The 19,765-nt window shown below is 46.0% G+C and overlaps 1 protein-coding gene across 1 annotated transcript in view; it reads left to right on the forward strand.

Moving 5' to 3' along the window:
• LOC140206719 (uncharacterized) overlaps positions 1 to 19,765 on the forward strand; it is a 107,611-nt gene that overhangs the window by 62,124 nt on the left and 25,722 nt on the right. Inside the window, exon 3 of the mRNA XM_072274901.1 lies at positions 1,793 to 2,934. Within this exon, the coding sequence (XP_072131002.1) occupies positions 1,793 to 2,934 (1,142 nt within the window). The remainder of the gene's footprint in view (positions 1 to 1,792; positions 2,935 to 19,765) is intronic.

Below are 19,765 nucleotides of genomic sequence, written 5' to 3' on the forward strand. Positions count from 1 at the left end.
AGTTTGTATGTGCCTGTCAAAATAAAAGTGGAAAGGCAACTGGTGCAGGGAACTGTGGTTTTCAAGAGAAATTGAGACCCTGGATATTTTGTTCCTCTAAATGCCTCACACTGTTGGGTGCTACCAAGACTCATTAATGACTCCAATATCATAATTCCACCCCAGACTCATCTGACTTTTTTTTTAGTCGTCTTCTGTTGGTTTCTAAAAGCTTCTCAATAGTTTTTGCTCATTATTTGCCCTCTCTTTGGCTTTTTATGTTGGCTTTGGCTTCTCATTTCAGCCATGGTTGTGTCCTCCTGCCTTTCTAATTCTTCCACTTCCACTTCTTTGGGATGTATCAATCACTCAGCTCCCGAATTGCTCCCAGAAACTCCAGCCATTGCTGCTCCATTGTCACTCCTACCTTTTCCCTTCCAAACAAGTTTGGCCAGCTTCTCTGTCACAGAAACATGGAGTAGTTCAGTACAGAAACAGGCTATTTGGCCTATCTAGTCAATGCTGAAAAAACATTTAAGCTGTCTAATGCAACTACCTGCACCAGGACGATTGCCCTCCGTACCCCTACCATCCAGGCTCCCATCCGAACTTCTGTTAAATGGTGAAACTGAGCACATATTCACCACTTGTGTTGGCATCTCAATCCACACTCTCACGACCATTTCAGTAAAGAGATTTTCCACATGTTCCCATTAAATTTTCACCTTCCCCACGTACCCATGACGTCTGGTTGTCATCCCACCCAACTTTGGTGGAAAAAGCTGCTTGCATTTACCATATCTATACCCTCATAATTTTGAATACTTCCAACAAATCCTCAAAGCGATGTATAATTTCCTTGTTTATGTTTAGAGCCTTTTTCAGGTATACAAGATGATGAGGGGCATTGATCGTGTGGACAGCCATAGGTTTTTTTTCCAAAGGCTGAAATGGCTAACACGAGGGGGCATAGTTTTAAGGTGCTGGAAATAAATACCAAGGGGATGTCAGGCTAAGTTTTTTACACAGAGTGCTGGGTGCGTGGAATGCACTGCCAGCTATTTGTGTGAGAGTGTTTCAGTTACTGTGGGGCCAGGAGCCCATGCAGCTCAGTGGGAACAGGGAATAATACCAATGGAGAGAGTCAAACTGAGCCAGGTCACAGATTGGAGATGGCAGAAATGCCCCATTCTTATACAGACAGGAAGAGCATCAGAGAATTTGATGGTCATTCCAGATACCAGCACTGTGCCCAGTTAGAAAATAATTTCTCTCTCCAACTTGGGTTGAACTTCACTGTAACTGTGTGATGTCAGATCACACCTCGGCAACTAAAGTGATCTCATCTGAAACGTTGTCATACATCCATTGATGGATTTTGTAAATCTTTTTACAGGTTAAAAATGACAAGGAATTTGTCTACGGGAATCTCGAACACAACACACCAGTTTTGCTGTCTCTGTCCAAATAATTAAGAAGTGGAGCAAGGGATTCACTCGAACATCCTTCCTGCTCAGACTGTGGGAAGGGATTCACTCGATCATCTGACCGACTGACACGCCCGTCATTTTACACGGGGAGAGGCCATTCCCCTGGTCAGACAGTGGTAATGGATTAGTCGGTCATTTCAACTGAAGGTACATCAGCAAGTTCACACTGGGCAAGGCCATTCACCAGTTCTGTGGGTGAGAAGGGATTCAGTTGGTTTTCCCACCTGTGGACACACCAGTCAGTTCACACTGGGCAGAGGCTGGTCATCAGCTGAACTTCTGGGAAAGGATTCACATGATCATCTGACTTAATGGCTCACCAGCGAATTCACACCGGGGAGCGGCCGTTCACCTGCTCAGACTGTGGGAAGGGATTCACTCAGTCATCCGAACTACTGGTACACAAGTCAGTTCACACTGGGGAGAAGCCATTCAACTGCTCAGACTGTGGGAAGGGATTCACTTGCTCATCTAAACTAAAGGTACATCAGCGAATTCACACTGGTGAGAGGCCATTCATCTGCTCAGAATGCGGGACAGGATTCACTCAGTCATCGACCCTAATGGCACACCAGCAAGTTCACACCTTGGAGCGGCCATTCACCTGCTCGGACTGTGGGAGGGGATTCACTTGTTCATCTCAACTGAAGGTACATCACCGAGTTCACACTAGGGAGCGGCTGTTCACCTGCTCGGACTGTGGGAAGGGATTCACTTGGTCATCTCAACTGAAGGTACATCAGCGAGTTCACACTGGAGAGAGGCCGTTCACCTGCTGGGACTGTGGGAGAGAATTCACTTGCTTATCTACACTGAAGGTACATCAGCGAGTTCACACTGGGGAGAGACCCTTTACCTGCTCAGACTGCGGGAAGGGATTCACTCGGTCATCCCACCTCTTGAGACACCAGTCAGTTCACACTGGGGAGCGGCCGTTCACCTGCCCAGACTGTGGGAAGGGATTCACTGCGTCATCTCAACTGAAGGTACATCAGAGAGTTCACACTGGAGAGAGGCCATTCACCTGCTCAGTCTGTGGGAAGGGGTTCACTTGCTCATCCCAACTGAAGGTACATCAGCGAGTTCACACTGGGGAGAGACCGTTCACCTGCTCAGACTGTGGGAAAGGGTTCACTTCATCATCTGATCTTAAGGTACATCAACGTGTTCACACTGGGGAGAGGCCATTCACCTGCTCAGTCTGTCGGAAGGGATTCACTTCATCATCTCAACTGAAGGTACATCAGCGAGTTCACTCCGGTGAGAGGCCGTTCACCTGCTCAGACTGTGGGAAGGGATTCACTCGGTCATCTGACCTGCTGGTACACAAGTCAGTTCACACTGGGGAGAGCCCGTTCACCTGCTCAGACTGTGGGAAGGGATTTACTCGGTCATCTAAACTGAAGGAACATCAGCGGGTTCACACTGGGGAGAGGCCGTTCACCTGCTCAGTGTGTGGGAAGGGGTTCACTTGGCTATCCACCCTAATGACACACCAGCGAGTTCACACCAGGGAGCGGCCGTTCACCTGCTTGGACTGTGGGAAGGGATTCACTGTGTCATCTAATCTGAAGGTACATCAGCGAATTCACACTGGGGAGAGGTCGTTCACCTGCTCAGTCTGTGGGAAGGGATTCACTTGGTCATCTCAACTACAGAGACACCAGTCAGTTCACACTGGAGAGAGGCCAATCACCTGCTGAGACATTGGGAAGAGATTCTCTCAGCCAAATCAACCAAATGTGCATCACTGAGTTCACACTGGGGAGAGGATGTTCACCTGCTGTGAATGTGGGAAGGGATTCACTCAGTCATCTATCCTTATGTAAATCTTGCTTTGGCTAGCAGCTTAATATAGGGGCTGATAGCCCCCCAGCACAGCCAAACTTAAGAAATTTCGCTTGGGTGGATGCTGCATGATGTGTCCACTGTTACAAATCAGTACCCCGAAATAACAAACGGTACATAATATGTGATTAAATGATTGAAATTTTTAACTCTTACTTTGACTGAGGCTGAGAAACTGGTGTAGGGGGCAGGGTTTCAGATTTCAGGATCATTGGGATCTCTTCTGGGGCAGGTGGGACCTGTACAAGAGAGACGGGTTACACCTGAACTACAAGGGGACCGGTGTCCTTGCGGGGAGGTTTTTAGTGCTGTTGGGGAGGGTTTAAACTAGATTTGTAAGGCAATGGGAACCAAAGTTCATGCAGAGTCACAAATAGAAGAGTTGTGTGTGGTGGTAATAATCTTCTGAGGTGTGTCTATTTCAATCGAGGAGTATTGTGGGGAAGGCAGACGAGCTGAGGGCATGGATTGACGCATGGAATTACGACATTATAGCCATTAGTGAAACTTGGCTGCAGGAGGGTCAGGACTGGCAGCTTAATGTTCCAGGGTTCCAATGTTTCAGACGTGATAGAGGCAGAGGAATGAAGGGTGGCAGGTTGGCATTGCTAGTCAGGGAAAATGTTACAGCAGAACTCAGGCAGAACAGATTAGGAGGCTTGTCTACCGAGGCCATGGAGCTGAGAAACAGGAAAGGTATGACCACATTAATGGGGTTATATTATAGACCACCCAATAGTCAGCGAGAATTAGAGGAGCATATCTGCAGAGAGATAGCAGACAACTGCAGGAAACATAAAGTAGTGATAGTAGGGGATTTTAATTTTCTACATATTGATTGGGTCTCCCATGCTGTTTAAGGTCTAGATGGTTAGAGTTTGTAAAATGTGTTCAGGAAAGTTTCCTGAATCAATATATAGAGGTACCAACTAGAGAGGATGCAATATTAGATCTCCTATTAGGAAACGAGTTAGGACAGGTGACGGAAGTGTGTATAGGGGAACACCTTGGTTCCAGTGATCATAACACCATTAGTTTCAACTTGATCATGGATAAAAATAGATCTGGTCCTCGGGTTGAGGTTCTAAACTGGAATAAGGCCAAATTTGAAGAAATGAGAAAGGATCTAAAAAGTGTGGATTGGGACAGGTTGTTCCTGTATTGGTAAGTGGGAGGCCTTCAAAGGTGAAATTTTGAGAGTGCAGAGTTTGTATGTTCCTGTCAAGATTAAAGGTAAAGTGCATAAGAATAAGGAACCTTGGTTCTCAAGGGATATTGGAACTCTGATAAAGATGAAGATGGAGATGTATGACATGTATAGGAAACAGGGAGCGAATAAGATGCTTGAGAAGTATTAAAAGTGCAAAAAAAATACTTAAGAAAGAAATCAGGAGGGCTAAAAGAAGACATGAGGTTGCTTTGGCAGTCAAGGTGAAGGATAATCCAAAGAGCTTTGACAGGTATATTAAGAGCAAAAGGATTTTAAGGGATAAAATTGGTCCTCTTGATGATCAGAGTGGTTGGCTATGTATGGAACCAAAAAAAATGGGGGAGATCTTAAATGGTTTTTTTGTGTCTGTATTTAAGAAGGAAACTGGCATGGAGTCTATGGAAATAAGGCAAACAAGTAATGAGGTCATGGAAACTATACAGATTGAAGAGGTGGAGCTGCTTGCTATCTTGAGGCAAATTGGAGTCAATAAATCCCCAGGACCTGGCAGGGTATTCCCTCGGAACTTGAAGGAGACTAGTGTTGAAATTACAGGGGATCTGGCAGATATATTTAAAATTTCGATATCTATGGGTGAGGTGCCAGAGGATTGGAGGATAGCTCACGTTGTTCTGTTGTTTAAAAAGGATCTAAAAGTAATCTGGGAAATTATTGGCTGGTAAGTTTGATGTCGGTAGTAGGTAAATTATTTGAAGTAGTACTAAGAGACTGGATCTACAAGTATTTGGATAGTTAGGGACTTATTAGGGGGAGTCAACATGGCTTTGTGCATGATAGGTCATGTTTGACCAATCTATTAGAGTTTTTTGAGGAGGTTACCAGGAAAGTGGATGGAGGGAAGGCAGTGGATGTTGTCTGCATGGACTTCAGTAAGGCCTTTGACGAGGTCCCGCATGGGAGGTTAGTTAGGAAGATCCAGTTCCTAGCTATACATGGAGAGGTAGTAAATTGGATTAGACATTGGGTCAATGGAAGAAGCCAGAGAGTGGTAGTAGAGAATTGCTTCTCCGAGTGGAGGCTTGTGACGAGTGGTGTGCCACAGGGATCAGTGCTGGGTCCATTGTTATTTGTCATCTATATCAATGATCTGGATGAAAATGTGGTAAAAGGAAATTGGATCAAATTTGCTGATGATACAAAGATTGGAGGTGTAGTGGACAGTGAGGAAGGTTTTCAAAGCTTTCAGAGGGATTTGGACCAGCTGGGAAAATGGGCTGAAAAATGGCAGATGGAGTTTAATACAGACCAGTGTGAGGTATTGCACGTTGGAAGGACAAACCAAGGTAGAACATACAGGGTTAATGGTAGGGTACTGAGGAGTGCAGTAGAACAGAGGGATCTGGGAATACAGATACAAAATTCCCTAAAACTGACGTCACAGGTAGATAGGGTCGTAAAGCAGCTTTTGGTACATCGGCCTTTATAAATCAAAGTATTGAGTATAAGAGTTGGAATGTTATGGTGGGGTTGCATAACGCATTGGTGAGGCCGAATCTGGAGTATTGTGTTCAGTTTTGGTCACCAAATTATTAATATCAAGGCTATTAATAAGGTTGAAAGAGTGCAGAGAAGGTTTACAAGGATGTTGCCGGGACTTGAGAAACTCAGTTACAGAGAAAGGTTGAATAGGTTAGGACATTATTCCCTGGAGCGTAGAAGAAAGAGTGGAGATTTAATAGAGGTATATAAAATTATGATGGGTATAGATACAGTGAATACAAGCAGGCTTTTTCCACTGAGGCTAGGGGAGAAAAAAAAAACAGAGGACGTGGGTTAAGGATGAAGGGGGAAAAGTTTAAAGGGAATACGGGAGGGGGAAGTTCTTCACACAGAGAGTGATGGGAGTTTGGAATGAGCTGCCGGATGAAGTGATAAATGCGGGCTCACTTTTAACATTTAAGAAAAACTTGGACAGGTACATGGGTGAGAGGTGGTCCGGGTGCGGGTTAATGGGATTAGGCAGAAAAATGTTAAATGTTAAATGTTAAATGTTAAATGAACTCCCGCCTCAGCAAGGACCTGGACCCACTGCAATTTGCCTGTCGTCACAATAGGTCAACGGCAGACGCAATCTCCATGGCTCTTCACACGGCTTTAGACCACCTGGACAACACAAGCATCTTTGTCAGGCTGCTGTTCATCGACTACAGCTCCGCATTTAATACCATCACTCCCACAATCCTAATTGAGAAGTTGCAGAACCTGGGCCTCTGTAATTGTATTCTCATCTTCCTAACCAGAAGAACACAGTCTGTGCGGATTGGTAATAACATATCCTCTTCGCTGACGATCAACACTGGCGCACCTCAGGGGTGTGTGCTTAGCCCACCGCTCTACTCTCTGTATACACATGACTGTGTGGCTAGGCATAGCTCAAACACCATTTACAAATTTACCGACAATACAACCATTGTTGGTCGAATCTCAGGTGGTGACGAGGGGGCGTACAGGAGTGAGATATGCCAGCTAGTGGAATGGTGCCACAGCAACAACCTGGCACTCAATGTCAGTAAGACGAAAGCGCTGATTGTGGACTTCAGGAAGAGTAAGACGGGGGAACATGTACCAATCATCATAAGAGTGATCATAAGTGGAGAGAGTGAGTAGCTTTAAATTCCTGGGCATCAAGATCCCTGAGGATCTAACGTGGTCCCAGCATATCGATGTAGTCATAAAGAAGGTAAGACAGCAGCTATACTTTATTAGGAGTTTGAAGCGATTTGGCATGACAACAAACAAGCTCAAAATCCTCTATAGCTGCACTGTGGGGAGCATTTGGACAGGCTGCATCACTGTCTGGTATGGAGGGGCTACTGCACAGGACCGTGAGAAGCTGCAGAAGGTTGTAAATCTAGTCAGCTCCATCTTGGGTACCAGCCTACAAAGTATCCAGGACATCTTATGGAAACGGTGTCTCAGAAAGGCAGCATCCATTATAAAGGACCTCCAGCACCCAGGACATGCCCTTTTCTCACTGTTACCATCAGGTAGGAGACACAGAAGCCTGAAGGCACACACTCAGCGATTCAGGAACAGCTTCTTCCCCTCTGCCATCCGACTCCTGAATGGACTTTGAAAGCTTTGGACACTACCTCACTTTTTAATATACATCATTTCTGTTTTTACACATTTTTAACAATCTATTCATTATGCATAATGATTTACTTTTTTATTTATTATGTTTTAATTTATTTCTTATCTATGCCAGAATATGTATCGCATTGAACTCCTGTTGCTAAGTCAACAAATTTCACGTCAATTGACTGTGATAATAAACCTGATTCTGACATTATAAGAAGCCCTATATGTATATATATACACCACACTCAATTTGTTTACCTGTTCATTACTCGAATGGGGCAAGGACGTTGTCCAGTACATGAAATCAGCAGGTACACAAACTGGGTGTGACATATATACAGAGAGGATCTAGGAAATGGCAAGTATTTTGTCAGCTCCGGCACCTAAAACAATTAGCACTGCACCCCTGCTGAAAGGACATCCCACTTTCTAACAACCGCCCCCTTTCAGGCCTAGGGTCCCACATCTTTCCGACCACTCACCCCACACCCACAGTCCACCCGTAACCTCTACCCACACACAGACAGATCCCCTTCACCCCAAACCCCCTCCCAGCCTGGGAACCACAACTGACTGATCCCACAGCCCGGGCTTGGGCACAAAGCTAAAACCGGGGCTGCGGGACCGGAGAGCCCGGAGCCTGCAGCCGTCCGGCAGAACTCGGTCCCGGCCCTTTCCAACTGCAGCAAACCCCCGATTTACACAAACTCCATTACTCACCTCCCCGATAGCAGAACCGCCGGCGACAACTGTGATGGACACCGGGCCGACGTTCAGCAGGATATTCGCCGCAGCACCACCCGTGGACGGAGGTCAATGCAGCGCCGCCGGTGGTCGGAGGTCAATGCGGCGCCGCCAGTGGCCGGAGGTCCGTGCAGCGCCATCAGTGGCCGGAGGCGGGAGGGACAACGGAGATGTAAATCACAAACACGACGAAGTCTGCTGATGCTGGAAATCCAGAGCAACACAAACAAAATGCTGTCGGAACTCAGCAGGCCGGGCAGCTCCTATCGAAAAGAGTTAACAGTCGACGTTTCCAGTTGAACTGAGGACTGAGATGGAATGAGGGAAATATCTGAATAAAATCGGGGCGGGCGAGGAAATGTCGAGCTGGAAGGTGATAGGTGAAGCCAGGTAGGTGGGAAAGCTCAAGAGCAGAAGAAAATAGAATCTAATAGGAGAGGAGAGTGGAGAATAGGAGAAAGGGATGGAGCAGTGGATCCAGAGAGAAGTGTTCAGCAGGTGAGAGGACGTGAAAAGTCAGAGAGGAAGAGAGGGAGTAGGAGGGAGAGGTGAGGGGGAGATTTGTTCATCGGAAGGAGAAATCGATATTCATGCCATCAGTTTGGAGGGTAACCAGACGGAATATAAGGTGCTGATCCTGGACCCTGAGGGTGGCCTCATCTTGGCAGAAGAGGAGGCGATGGGTTGACACGTCGCAACCGGAATGGGAATCGGAATGAAAATGTTTGGACACCGGGAAGTCCCGCTCGGAGCAGATAGTTCAAAGGTTAATTAATTATCAAAGCAGATATCCATAAACAGCTCTGAGTTTTTTTTTCTTCTCCAGTGAGCCACGGAACAAAGAACATGAAAGTCGTTCAGAGAGAAACATCAAACTCCCACCCAACCCCCGCATAAAAAAGAACGGCATCCCGATCATCAACCCCCAAAACCCACCCCTCCCACAAATGGGAAAAATAACATCGATCCCCCCGAAAAAACAACCCGACCCCGCACAACTGCGGAGGAGCCGGTGTCACCGGTGTAGAGGAGCCGCATCGGGAGCAGCGGACACAACGGGCGACCCCGGGAGATTCACAGGTGAAGGGTCGCCTCACCCGGAAGGATGTTTGGACAACGGAGAGAGTTCGGCCGTCCGGCCCTTTCACTGTGACCCCCGAACTCCACATCAAATCCGTCCAAACGAATCTGGGTGAACTTTAATGACCAATAAATATAATTCCTCTCTTTGATCAGCTGTCTGAATGATTCCCTGACTCTGAGAGGAAGGGGTGTCTATGGTCCACATTGTCAGGGTGTTGAGTTTACCAGGAGACAGAGACTGCAGGGACGGGAGGTTTTCTGGTCACTAATACACTGTGTGTGGACCCCGCTGGCAATTCTGGTGTTGTGACCCGAATCGAGACAAACACCACGCTGCCCACTCCACCAACAACACGGCACAGCCGGGCACATAACAGGGACTTTACATCTCACAACACTGGATTCAGTGATGAAACCCGAGATTAATGTTGTTGTCCAGCTGAAATCATAAGAAATGTCCATGAAAGTGTTTTTAAATAGAAGCGCTCGCCCACAAGTGACGTCACACACGCGCACCCACGCGCCTGACGTCACACATGGGCTCCCCACACCGGCATCTGCCCTCACGTGGGCGGTGTCTTACGTCACCCACGCGCTGGAGAGCTCGAGCTTTATCGGTTTAACGGCTGGGCTACTAATCACGTGACGAGCCCCTTCCCCACCGCTGTCAACAGAGGATTCAGGAGCTGCGCTATTCCCATTGGTGCGAACGGATGTCAATCATTGGTTACAACCAGTCGCGGAGGCGGACCGGCCGAGAGGGCGTTACCCCCACTCACACCGTCTCTCGCACAAGTGTCAAACTCCTCATCAAAGCGGAACAAATCCCAAAGAAAATGTCCGCTTTCTGATTTATTTCCATTTCCCTCCGAGGGAAGTTGGGGCGTTTGTGAAGCGTCTCCTGCGGCCGGAGTCTGATGTATCGCTGAGAGGTAGGAGGAGACCGCTCGGCCCGTCGGTTTGATGCCGGTTCCCCGGGGAGGGAGAGGATGAAGACGGTGAGAGAGGGGGCGGACAGGATGTTTGTCCCGGTGGGGACAGGAGGGGCTCATCTGTGGAAATGTCTGAGCCCACGGTGGTGGCGATTCACCACATTGGGGGCAAACACCGGCAGACTGTTGCCCTGCGAGCGGGGCCGATGGTCCGGGCAAAGTGACAATTATTTGTGTTTTGTTGAGATTGTACCGGGAATATGGTGTAAAATCCCGCTCCCCACACTAACACGGGTTATACAGACCAAAGAACAAACTGCCGGAGGAACTCAGTGGGTCGGGCAGCATCTGTGGAGGGAAATGGACCGTCAACATTTCGGGCCGAGACCCTCCCTCTGGACTGAGAGTGGACGGGAAATAGTCCGAGAAAAGAGGTGAGGGGTGGGGATGGGGCAAGAGCTGGGGAGTGAGAGGTGGGTCCAGGTGAGGGGGAGGTGGGAAGGTGGAAATAGTGACAGGGGTGGGAGGTGAGTGGTTGGGGCAACACGGGGCTGCAGAAGATGGAAATTAATTCCATAGAGGGTTAACAAAGAGGTTAGAGAGTATTTGTTATAGAGAGTGCAATGAAGATTCACCAGACTGATCCCTGGAGTGGTGGGTCATCATATGAAGAAAGATCAAATGTGATAACCCTTTCATTTGGAGAATCGAGGACCGAGGGGTGAACACATTGAAATGCACAACATCATTACCGGTTGAACCAGGGATCCCAGTCTCTGAAAAAGGGGGTGGACTGTCCGGGACTGAGATGAGGGGAAATGTCTCCACTCCGAAGGTGGTGAATGTCCGTAAATCCCCACCACAGAGGGCGGTGAAGACTCAGTGATCGTCCTCACATAAAACAGAGGCCGGCAGATGTGTGGAGACTGAAGGGATCGAGGAAATGAGGATCAGGCAGAAACATGTGGCTGAGATGGGAGAGCAGCCGCCATCTTGTTGATGGTTAGAGGGGCTGAATGGCCACCTCCTGCTGTTTCTCACTTGGTGTTTCCGTGTTCCTGTCCAGTGAGGCCGGAGGAATGTGAATAGAAATTAGTGTTTATAAACACAGACTGATTTAAATGAAACCTGCACATTTCCAGTTTGTGTCTGAGAAGTTTGTCAGATCGGGATGGGAATCGACCCCGTAACTCTGTGACCTGGAGGTGGAGGGAAAGGGACGGGAAAGGTATAGAGGGAAATGTAACTATGCAATAATATGGGAAATGCGGCGGATGGGCCGGACAGCGTGTGAGGAGTGAGGAGCAGAGTCACCTGTTCAGGTGGGAGACCCTCCACCCGTCACCTGATCCCGTTCCCTGTTCACGTTTTCCCGCAGATCTGCAGCATCTTCCGGTCACTGCTCTACGTGTCCGTGTAGCTTCATCTTTCACCCGTTCAGACAAGGCAGTGAGATCCGGATCTGTCACGTCCTCTCGTTGTGGGTGGACAACATGTTTCATTCCACTGTTTTTACCTGCTGAAGTGCAGCCAATGTTTCTGGATCTATGACCCATTTATGTGAGAATTTAGCCTTTTCTATTTATCTGAGCTTCTCATAAATGTGTAGTTTAGTTAAGCTTCACTCCAGAATTTGCAATACAACAACCCAGTCAGTCAAATAGTTCCACACAATTAAAATAGTTTATTTTTATGTTGTACTACTTACATCATTTAACTGTTTAATATGTATGTTCTTATTTTATATCACAATTGTTAAAATCTGTTGTTATGAATTAGGTTCTATTACTGCCGCAGAGACAACCAATTTCATGACATTTGCCGGTGCTATTAAACCTGATTCTGATATTGATATGGGAGACTCACCACCGGTCACCTGATCCCAGTTACTGCAGATCATAATGCGAGATTGAAGCCTTTTCCATTTGTTTGCATTCTTCAGAAATGACAATTAAATTTCCTTCTGTGGTTCCAAAGTAACTCAGTCTGTCTAATATTTCCACACAATTAATATGGGGAATTTGTTTGTTATCATCACGTACTGAGCTACAGTGAAATTCTTGCCTGACGTACCATCCACACAGATCGATACATTACGACAGTACATTGATCTGATATACGACAAAACAGTAACTGTAACAAAGCATTATGGCTTCAGAGAAAGTGCAGTGCAGATAGACATATGGTGCAGGGTCACGGTGAGTTACATTGTGAGGTCGAGTCCATTTTATCGGACTGGAGACCATTCATTTGGCTTATAACCGCAGACAGGAAGCCGTCCTTGAGCCTGGTGGTACGCGCTTTAAGGCTTTTGTATCTCTTCCCCGATGGGGGAGCGGGTTTGCGGCAAGAATGTCCGGGTTGTGAGGATCTTTGAGTACATGGCCAGCTTTTCCGAGGCAGGGGAAGTGTAGGAAGAGTCCATGGAGGGGAGGCTTGTTTCTCTGATGTTCTCTGCTCTCCAAAGTTCTCTGAAGTTCCTTGCAGTCATGGGCAGAGCGGTAGCCATACGAAAGCGTGAAGTATCGACAAGAAACTCAGAGACCTCGGCCTTCACCCTACCTTGTGTAGCTGGATCCTGGACTTCCTGTCAGATCGCCGGCAGGTGGTAAGAGTGGGCTCCCTCACCTCTGTCTCTCTGACCCTCAGCACACATACCCCGCAGGGTTGTCTCCTTGGCCCCCTCCTTTTCTCTCTTTATACCCATGACTTGTGTCGCCACCCACAGCTCCAATCTGCTAATTAAATTTGCTGATGACACTACATTGATTGGCCTAATGTCAAATAATAACTTTCAATCGATCAAATGCCTCCTGACACGGCTCGGTCCAGACAAACTTTTCACCCTTCTTCAGGAGATTAGTCAGAGGAAGAGCGATATCTGCAAAGTTCTTACAGAACTTATGATAATATCCAACCATTCCCAGGAACCTTCTAAGAGGCTTCTTACCAGTTGGAATAGGAACTTCAGAAATTGCCTGAACAGGTGACAACTTGCCTCGACCTACTACATAGCCAAGATAGGTCACAGTGGCATGGCCAAATTCACTCTCAGCTAAGTTAACTGTAAGGTTGGCCTGGGAAAGCCTGTCAAACAGCTTTTCTACTGCAGAGATATGCTCTTCCCAAGTGTCACTCCCTGTGACTAAGTCATCAATATAGGCAACTGCGTGTTCTAACCCTCGAATTACAGAATCAATCATTCTCTGGAATGTTCCTGGAGCATTTTTCATTCCAAATGGCAAAACATTGTATTCATACCACCCAGAAGGTGTCACAAACGCAGAAATTTCTCTACCTCTGTCCATCAATGGAACACACCAATACCCTTTCAACAGATCAATCTTTGTAAGAAATTTACCTCTTCCAACCTTATCCATGCAATCATCCACCCTAGAGATAGAATAGGCATCTGTTTATGTTACTGCATTTACCTTCCTATAATCAGTGGAAAATCTAACACTACCATCAGGTTTGGGCACAATAACGCAGGGTGAGCTCCAATCTGATGTTGAAGGCCTAATAATACCAATTTCAGCATATATTCAATTTCTTGCTCAGCCAATTTACACTTTTCTACATTCATGCGATACGGCTGTTGCTTAATTGGTTTGGCTTGACCAATATCTACGTCATGTACTGTGACCGTGGTTTGCTTGTCAAAATAAGGCTTTATCATATTTATGTGTACCACCTGTGTTAGTTTACGTCGGTCAGGTGTTTTAATAACATAATTCACATCATTACTTGGAGAGACTATTTCATACGGTCCATTGAATTTCGCCTGAAGTGGATTCGTCAACATTGGAAATAAGGCAAGCACCTTATCCCCCACCTGGTATTTTCTTTTGCAAGCCTGCTTATCAAATTAACACTTCATTTTATTTTGAGAAGTCTTTAGGTTTTGTCTCGCTGGACTACAGGCTTGGTGTAGTTTATTTTTGAACTTCAAAACATAGTCTAACAGGTTAACATGTACATCCCCATCAGTCCATTGTTCCTTTAACAAGGTCAAAGTTCCCCTCACTCTATGACCAAATATAAGTTCAAATGGACTAAAGCCCAGTCTTTCCTGTACTGAGACACTTACTGCGAACAAAAGCAAAAAAGACAGTTTGCCTTCATCCAAGTCTTTTCCATTTTCTACACAGTATGTCTTAATCTTTGTTTTGAGGGTAGAATGAAATCTTTCTAAAGCCCTTTGTAATTCTGAATGGTATGCAGACGATGTAATTTTTTTAGTTCCCAGTTCATAAACTACCTGCTGGAACAATCCAGATGTAAAATTACTTCGTTGATCAGACTGGATTTCTCTAGGCAAACCAAATAAAGTAAAAAAAAACTGATAAGAGCCCTCCACACAGTTTTAGCTTTAATATTTCTGAGAGGTATTGCTTCTGGGAATCTGGATGCAGTGCACATAATAGTTAGCAAATACTGATGGCCAGCTTTAGTCTTTGGCAATGGGCCAACACAATCTACTATAACTTTGGAAAAGGGTTCACTGAAAGCAGGTATAGGCCGGAGTGGGGCCACTGGGGTGAACTGATTGGGTTTACCCACAGCTTGACAAGTGCGACAGGTTCTGCAATAGGTCACAACATCTTTCCTCAAGTTAGGCCAGTAAAATTCTTTCATAATCCTGTTTACAGTTTTATTCACTCAAAAATATACAAGATATTAAGAGGAATCGATAGAGTGGACAGCCAGCGCCTCTTCCCAAGGGCACCACTGCTCAATACAAGAGGGCATGGCTTTAAGGTTAGGGGTGGGAAGTTCAAGGGGGATATTAGAGGAAGGTTTTTTACTCAGAGAGTGGTTGGTGCGTGGAATGCACTGCCTGAGTCAGTGGTGGAGGCAGATACACTAGTGAAGTTTAAGAGACTACTAGACAGGTACATGGAGGAATTTAAGGTGGGGGGTTATATGGGAGGCAGGGTTTAAGGGTCGGCACAACATTGTGGGCCATAGGGCCTGAACTGTTCTAGGTTCTCAATGGCCACCTAAGGGCATACTGTGGGGGAAAGTTAAAATTTCAGTCCTATATACTTTAGGGACTACAACTTGGTGAACAATTGCCCATTCCTCACTCGCAGGTATAGCAGGTGGCCTCCACTTCCTCATTAACACTCCATCCTTGAGATAATACCCTACTGGCACTTTCTTATTCGCATCATCTGAGACAGCTGTTTTTTTTTTAAAGGTTCAGTCTCAGGGTCTCAGTTCTGTTCTGCTATAAACTCCTTCCTAGACAGGGATAAATCTTTCTCATCAGACTTAGTACCTGAATCCTGTTGAAACAGTGAAGGCAGAAAAGACCCTTACAAGTCATCATAACCTGATCCCAATTTTGGCTGTCATAGGTACCAGAATCATGCTGCACAGAACCGTCTCCATTGGCAGACTTTTTAGCCATACTTTGAGTTACTGCACAGGAAGGATAAATATTAAAATCCATCTGTGGGTCGTCAGTGGTTGGCTTAGTTGTCAACTGCACTGCAGGAACAATTTTACCATCTGCCAGGACATTCCCTAACAGCAAAGTAACAACTTCCACCGGTAAACTGGAACATAATCTGAACTTAACAAGTCCTGAAACCAAACCTGACTGTAAAGTTACCCTGTGCAATGGCACAGAAACCATGCCACCCCCAATGCCTTTAATAAGATTTATCTCACCAATGTTAGTCTCATCACCAAACTTTAGAACACTGTCTAACATAACTGACTGAGAAGCCCCAGTATCTCGAAGAATTTTCACTGGGACTGGGGTTGACCCTTCCTTTACTAATACAAACCCATCTGACATAAAATGATCGAATCCCTTCTTAACTCGGTCAGACCTCACAGTCCTTAACTAAGCCTCAACAGAATGTTCAGAACCCTGTGGGTTTATAGGTGCTTCAACATACAGATCACAGGCATTTCGGACGGCCTCCTTTTCCTTTTTCTTCTTCGGGATGGAATAATTAGCTATCATATGACCAGCTTTCTTACAATAGTAACAAGAAAGATCAGAATATTTCTCCTTCAACTGCTTCCCTTCATCCTTACTGTTGTTACTAATCCCAGCTTTAACTTCTGGTTTACCCTGGTTATTCCTGCTACTCTTTTGGAAGCTCTTATTCCGGGTAAACTGAACCTTATGAGTTAAAGCAAACTCATCTGCTAATCTAGCAGACTATTGCAAAGTGGCAGCATCCTTTTCATCTAAGCATGTCTTTATGTCATCAGGGATGGACCTTTTGAATTCTTCAATTAAAACCAACTCTTTCAAGCTGTTAAAATCATCATTTACATTTTCATATGTGTGCCGGCATTCAAAACACACAAACTTCTCATAAGCAAATTTCATACAACAATTTTCTTAAATTTCTAAACCTTTGCCTGTATGCTTCTGGGACCAACTCATAAGCTTTCAGCACAGCCTGTTTCACAATGTCATAATCAGCTGCTTCATCAACTGTCAAGGCAGAATAGGCTCGCTGAACCTTCCCCTTAATTACACTTTGTCAGAGAATTGGCCAACCCGCTTTTGGTCACTTTAAACTCTGAGCAAACTTCTCAAAATGCTGGAAGTATTTATCAACCTCTGCCTCATCAAATGGAGGTACCAATTTAACTTCCTGACTGGACTCAAACTTATCACCAGAGTGTAACATTAGACCCCTTTGCAGCAATCTATCTTTTCCAGCTCAAACAGCCTCTGTCGTTTTGCTTCCTCCCTCTGTTTTTCTGCCTCTCTAGCCTCAAGCTGCCTCTGCCGTTCCGCAGCCTCCATCTTTAATTTTTCTAACTTGTACAGGAGCGCAAACTCAATGGGTTTACTTTCAGGAAACACCTCCAACTCCTCCACTTTAAACACACCCTCGGATAAACAATGCTCAGTTATTATCCTCTGCATCTGTGACCTCCTCATTGTCAATTTCACCTTTCCAAGTTTTAACTTTTTAGCAATACTCAACAGCTCAATCCTTCTGGCATCCTCTAATGCTTCAGAGGTTGGCGCTTGCAGAAATCTATCAACATCCATTGCTGCTGATTTTTCACACACAAATAAATCAAAAGGGATTTCCCCAATGAAACTGATAATCAATATGCCCCCAAATTTGTTCATATCCCGGACGCAGGCCCCAATTTTGTTACGAACCGTAACGCTTTAGAAACGAACCAGTAGCAATAGACTACACCTGGAGTCTGGTTTTGATGTTAAAATCACTATCTTTATTAGTATCTACTTATAAGATAGTAACTAAAACAAGATAAACAAAATTGAACAGTGTTACGTGTGTGTGTGTATATATATATATATATATATATATTTAAATATAACTCCCAAACTATTGAGCTTAGAGTCTTGAGATGGTAAAATATGAAAGTTCAGTTCATCCATGGAATAGTTGATGAGAGAGAGATATTTGTAATCCAGGGTAAATGTCGAGACAAGGCAATTATGTCAAATTCCACAGGTTCCATGGTGGTAAAACAAGAGAACAGTCGCTGTAGATTTTATCCTTGTCGTTCTAAATCCACGTACGAATTATCACCGAAAGGGACTTGTCACAAGGGGTATCATCTTCAAGTGAATTACCAGACCATACCCAGGCACATAAGACATAAGTGGTCTTCACAAATCCGATCCACTCCAATGGATCAAATGAGGTGATAACCACACATTCGATGTTCGCTGAATCAATAATTAACCCACCCTTGTGAGCATGGGAAAGTTCTAAACAGTGACCCTTGGCCACTAGTTCCCTTCTTTTGATCCTTCCATTTTTTCCCCTTTGTCTCCGTCTGACTCTGACTGTCTGTGTCCTCGGTTAAAACTAAACAAGCTGTGAGCGATGTAAAGAAGCTGCAAGTCAGACTGATTCGCCTTCTTAATCTCTCCCTCTCCCTCTCTTAAAATGACAGTCCACAGGAAATGAAACCTCGAGATTCATATCAATGCCCGCTCCCCAATGTGAACTGACTGGTGTGCCAGTAGTTGGGATGACTGAGTGAATCCTTTCCCACAGTCTGAGCAGGTGAACGGCCCCTCCCCAGTGTGAACTCGCTGATGACTCTGTAGGGTGGATGATCGAGTGAATCTCTTCCCACAGACTGAGCAGATGAACGGCTTCTCCCCAGTGTGAACTCGCAGGTGACGCTGTAGGGTGGATGATCGAGTGAATCTCTTCCCACATTCTGAGCAGATAAACGGCTTCTCTCCAGTGTGAACTCGCTGATGACTCTGTAAGTCAGATGATCGACTGAATCTCTTCGCACATTCTGAACAGGTGAATGGCTTCTCTCCAGTGTGAACTCATTGGTGACTCAGTAGGTTGGATGATCGAGTGAATCTCTTTCCACATTCTGAGCAGGTGAACGGCCTCTCCCCAGTGTGAAGTCGCTGGTGACTCAGGGTGGATGACTGATTGAATCCCTTCCCACATTCTGAGCAGGTGAATGGCTTCTCCCCAGTGTGAACTCACTGGTGGGTCAGTACGTGAAATGAATGACAGAATCTCTTCCCACAGTCTGAGCAGGTAAAGGGCTTCTCCCCAGTGTGAACTCGCTTATGACTCTGTAGGTTGGATGACTGAGTGAATCCCTTTCCACATTCTGAGCAGGTGAACGGCTTCTCCCCAGTGTGAACTCGCTGATGACTCTGTAGGTCGGATGACCGAGTGAATCTCTTCCCACAGACTGAACAGGTAAACGGCCTCTCTCCGGTGTGAACTCGCTGGTGCACCAGTAGGTCGGGTGACCAAGTGAAACCCTTCCCACAGTCTGAACAGTTGAATGGCCACTCCCCGGTGTGAACTGACTGGTGGCTCAGTAGCTGAGATGACAAAGTGAATCCCTTCCCACAGTCTGAGCAGCTGAATGGCCTGTCCCCTGTGTGAACTCGCTGGTGACTCTGTAGGGTGGATGAACGAGTGAATCCCTTCCCACATTCTGAGCAGGTGAACGGCTTCTCCCTAGTGTGGACTCGCTGGTGAGCCATGAGGTCAGATGACCGAGTGAATCCTTCCCCACAAATTCAGCAGATGACCAGCCTCTGCCCAGTGTGAACTGTCTGGTGTGTCCACAGGTGGGAAGACCGACTGAATCCCTTCTCACACACAGAACAGGTGAATGGTCTTGACCAGTGTGAACTTACTGATGTACCTTCAGCTGAGATGACTGAGGGAATCCATTCCAACAGTCTGAGCAAGTGAATGGCCTCTCCCCATGTGTAAAATGACGGGCGTGCCAGTCAGTCAGATGATCGAGTAAATCCCTCCCCACAGTCTGAGGAGGAAGGATGATCGAGTGGTTCCCTTGCTCCACTTCTTAAATATCTGCACAGAGACAGCCAAACTGCTGTGTTGTGTTCAAGATTCCCATAG

This window comes from Mobula birostris, chromosome 13 (assembly GCF_030028105.1).
Source record: "Mobula birostris isolate sMobBir1 chromosome 13, sMobBir1.hap1, whole genome shotgun sequence".
Taxonomy (NCBI): domain Eukaryota; kingdom Metazoa; phylum Chordata; class Chondrichthyes; order Myliobatiformes; family Myliobatidae; genus Mobula; species Mobula birostris.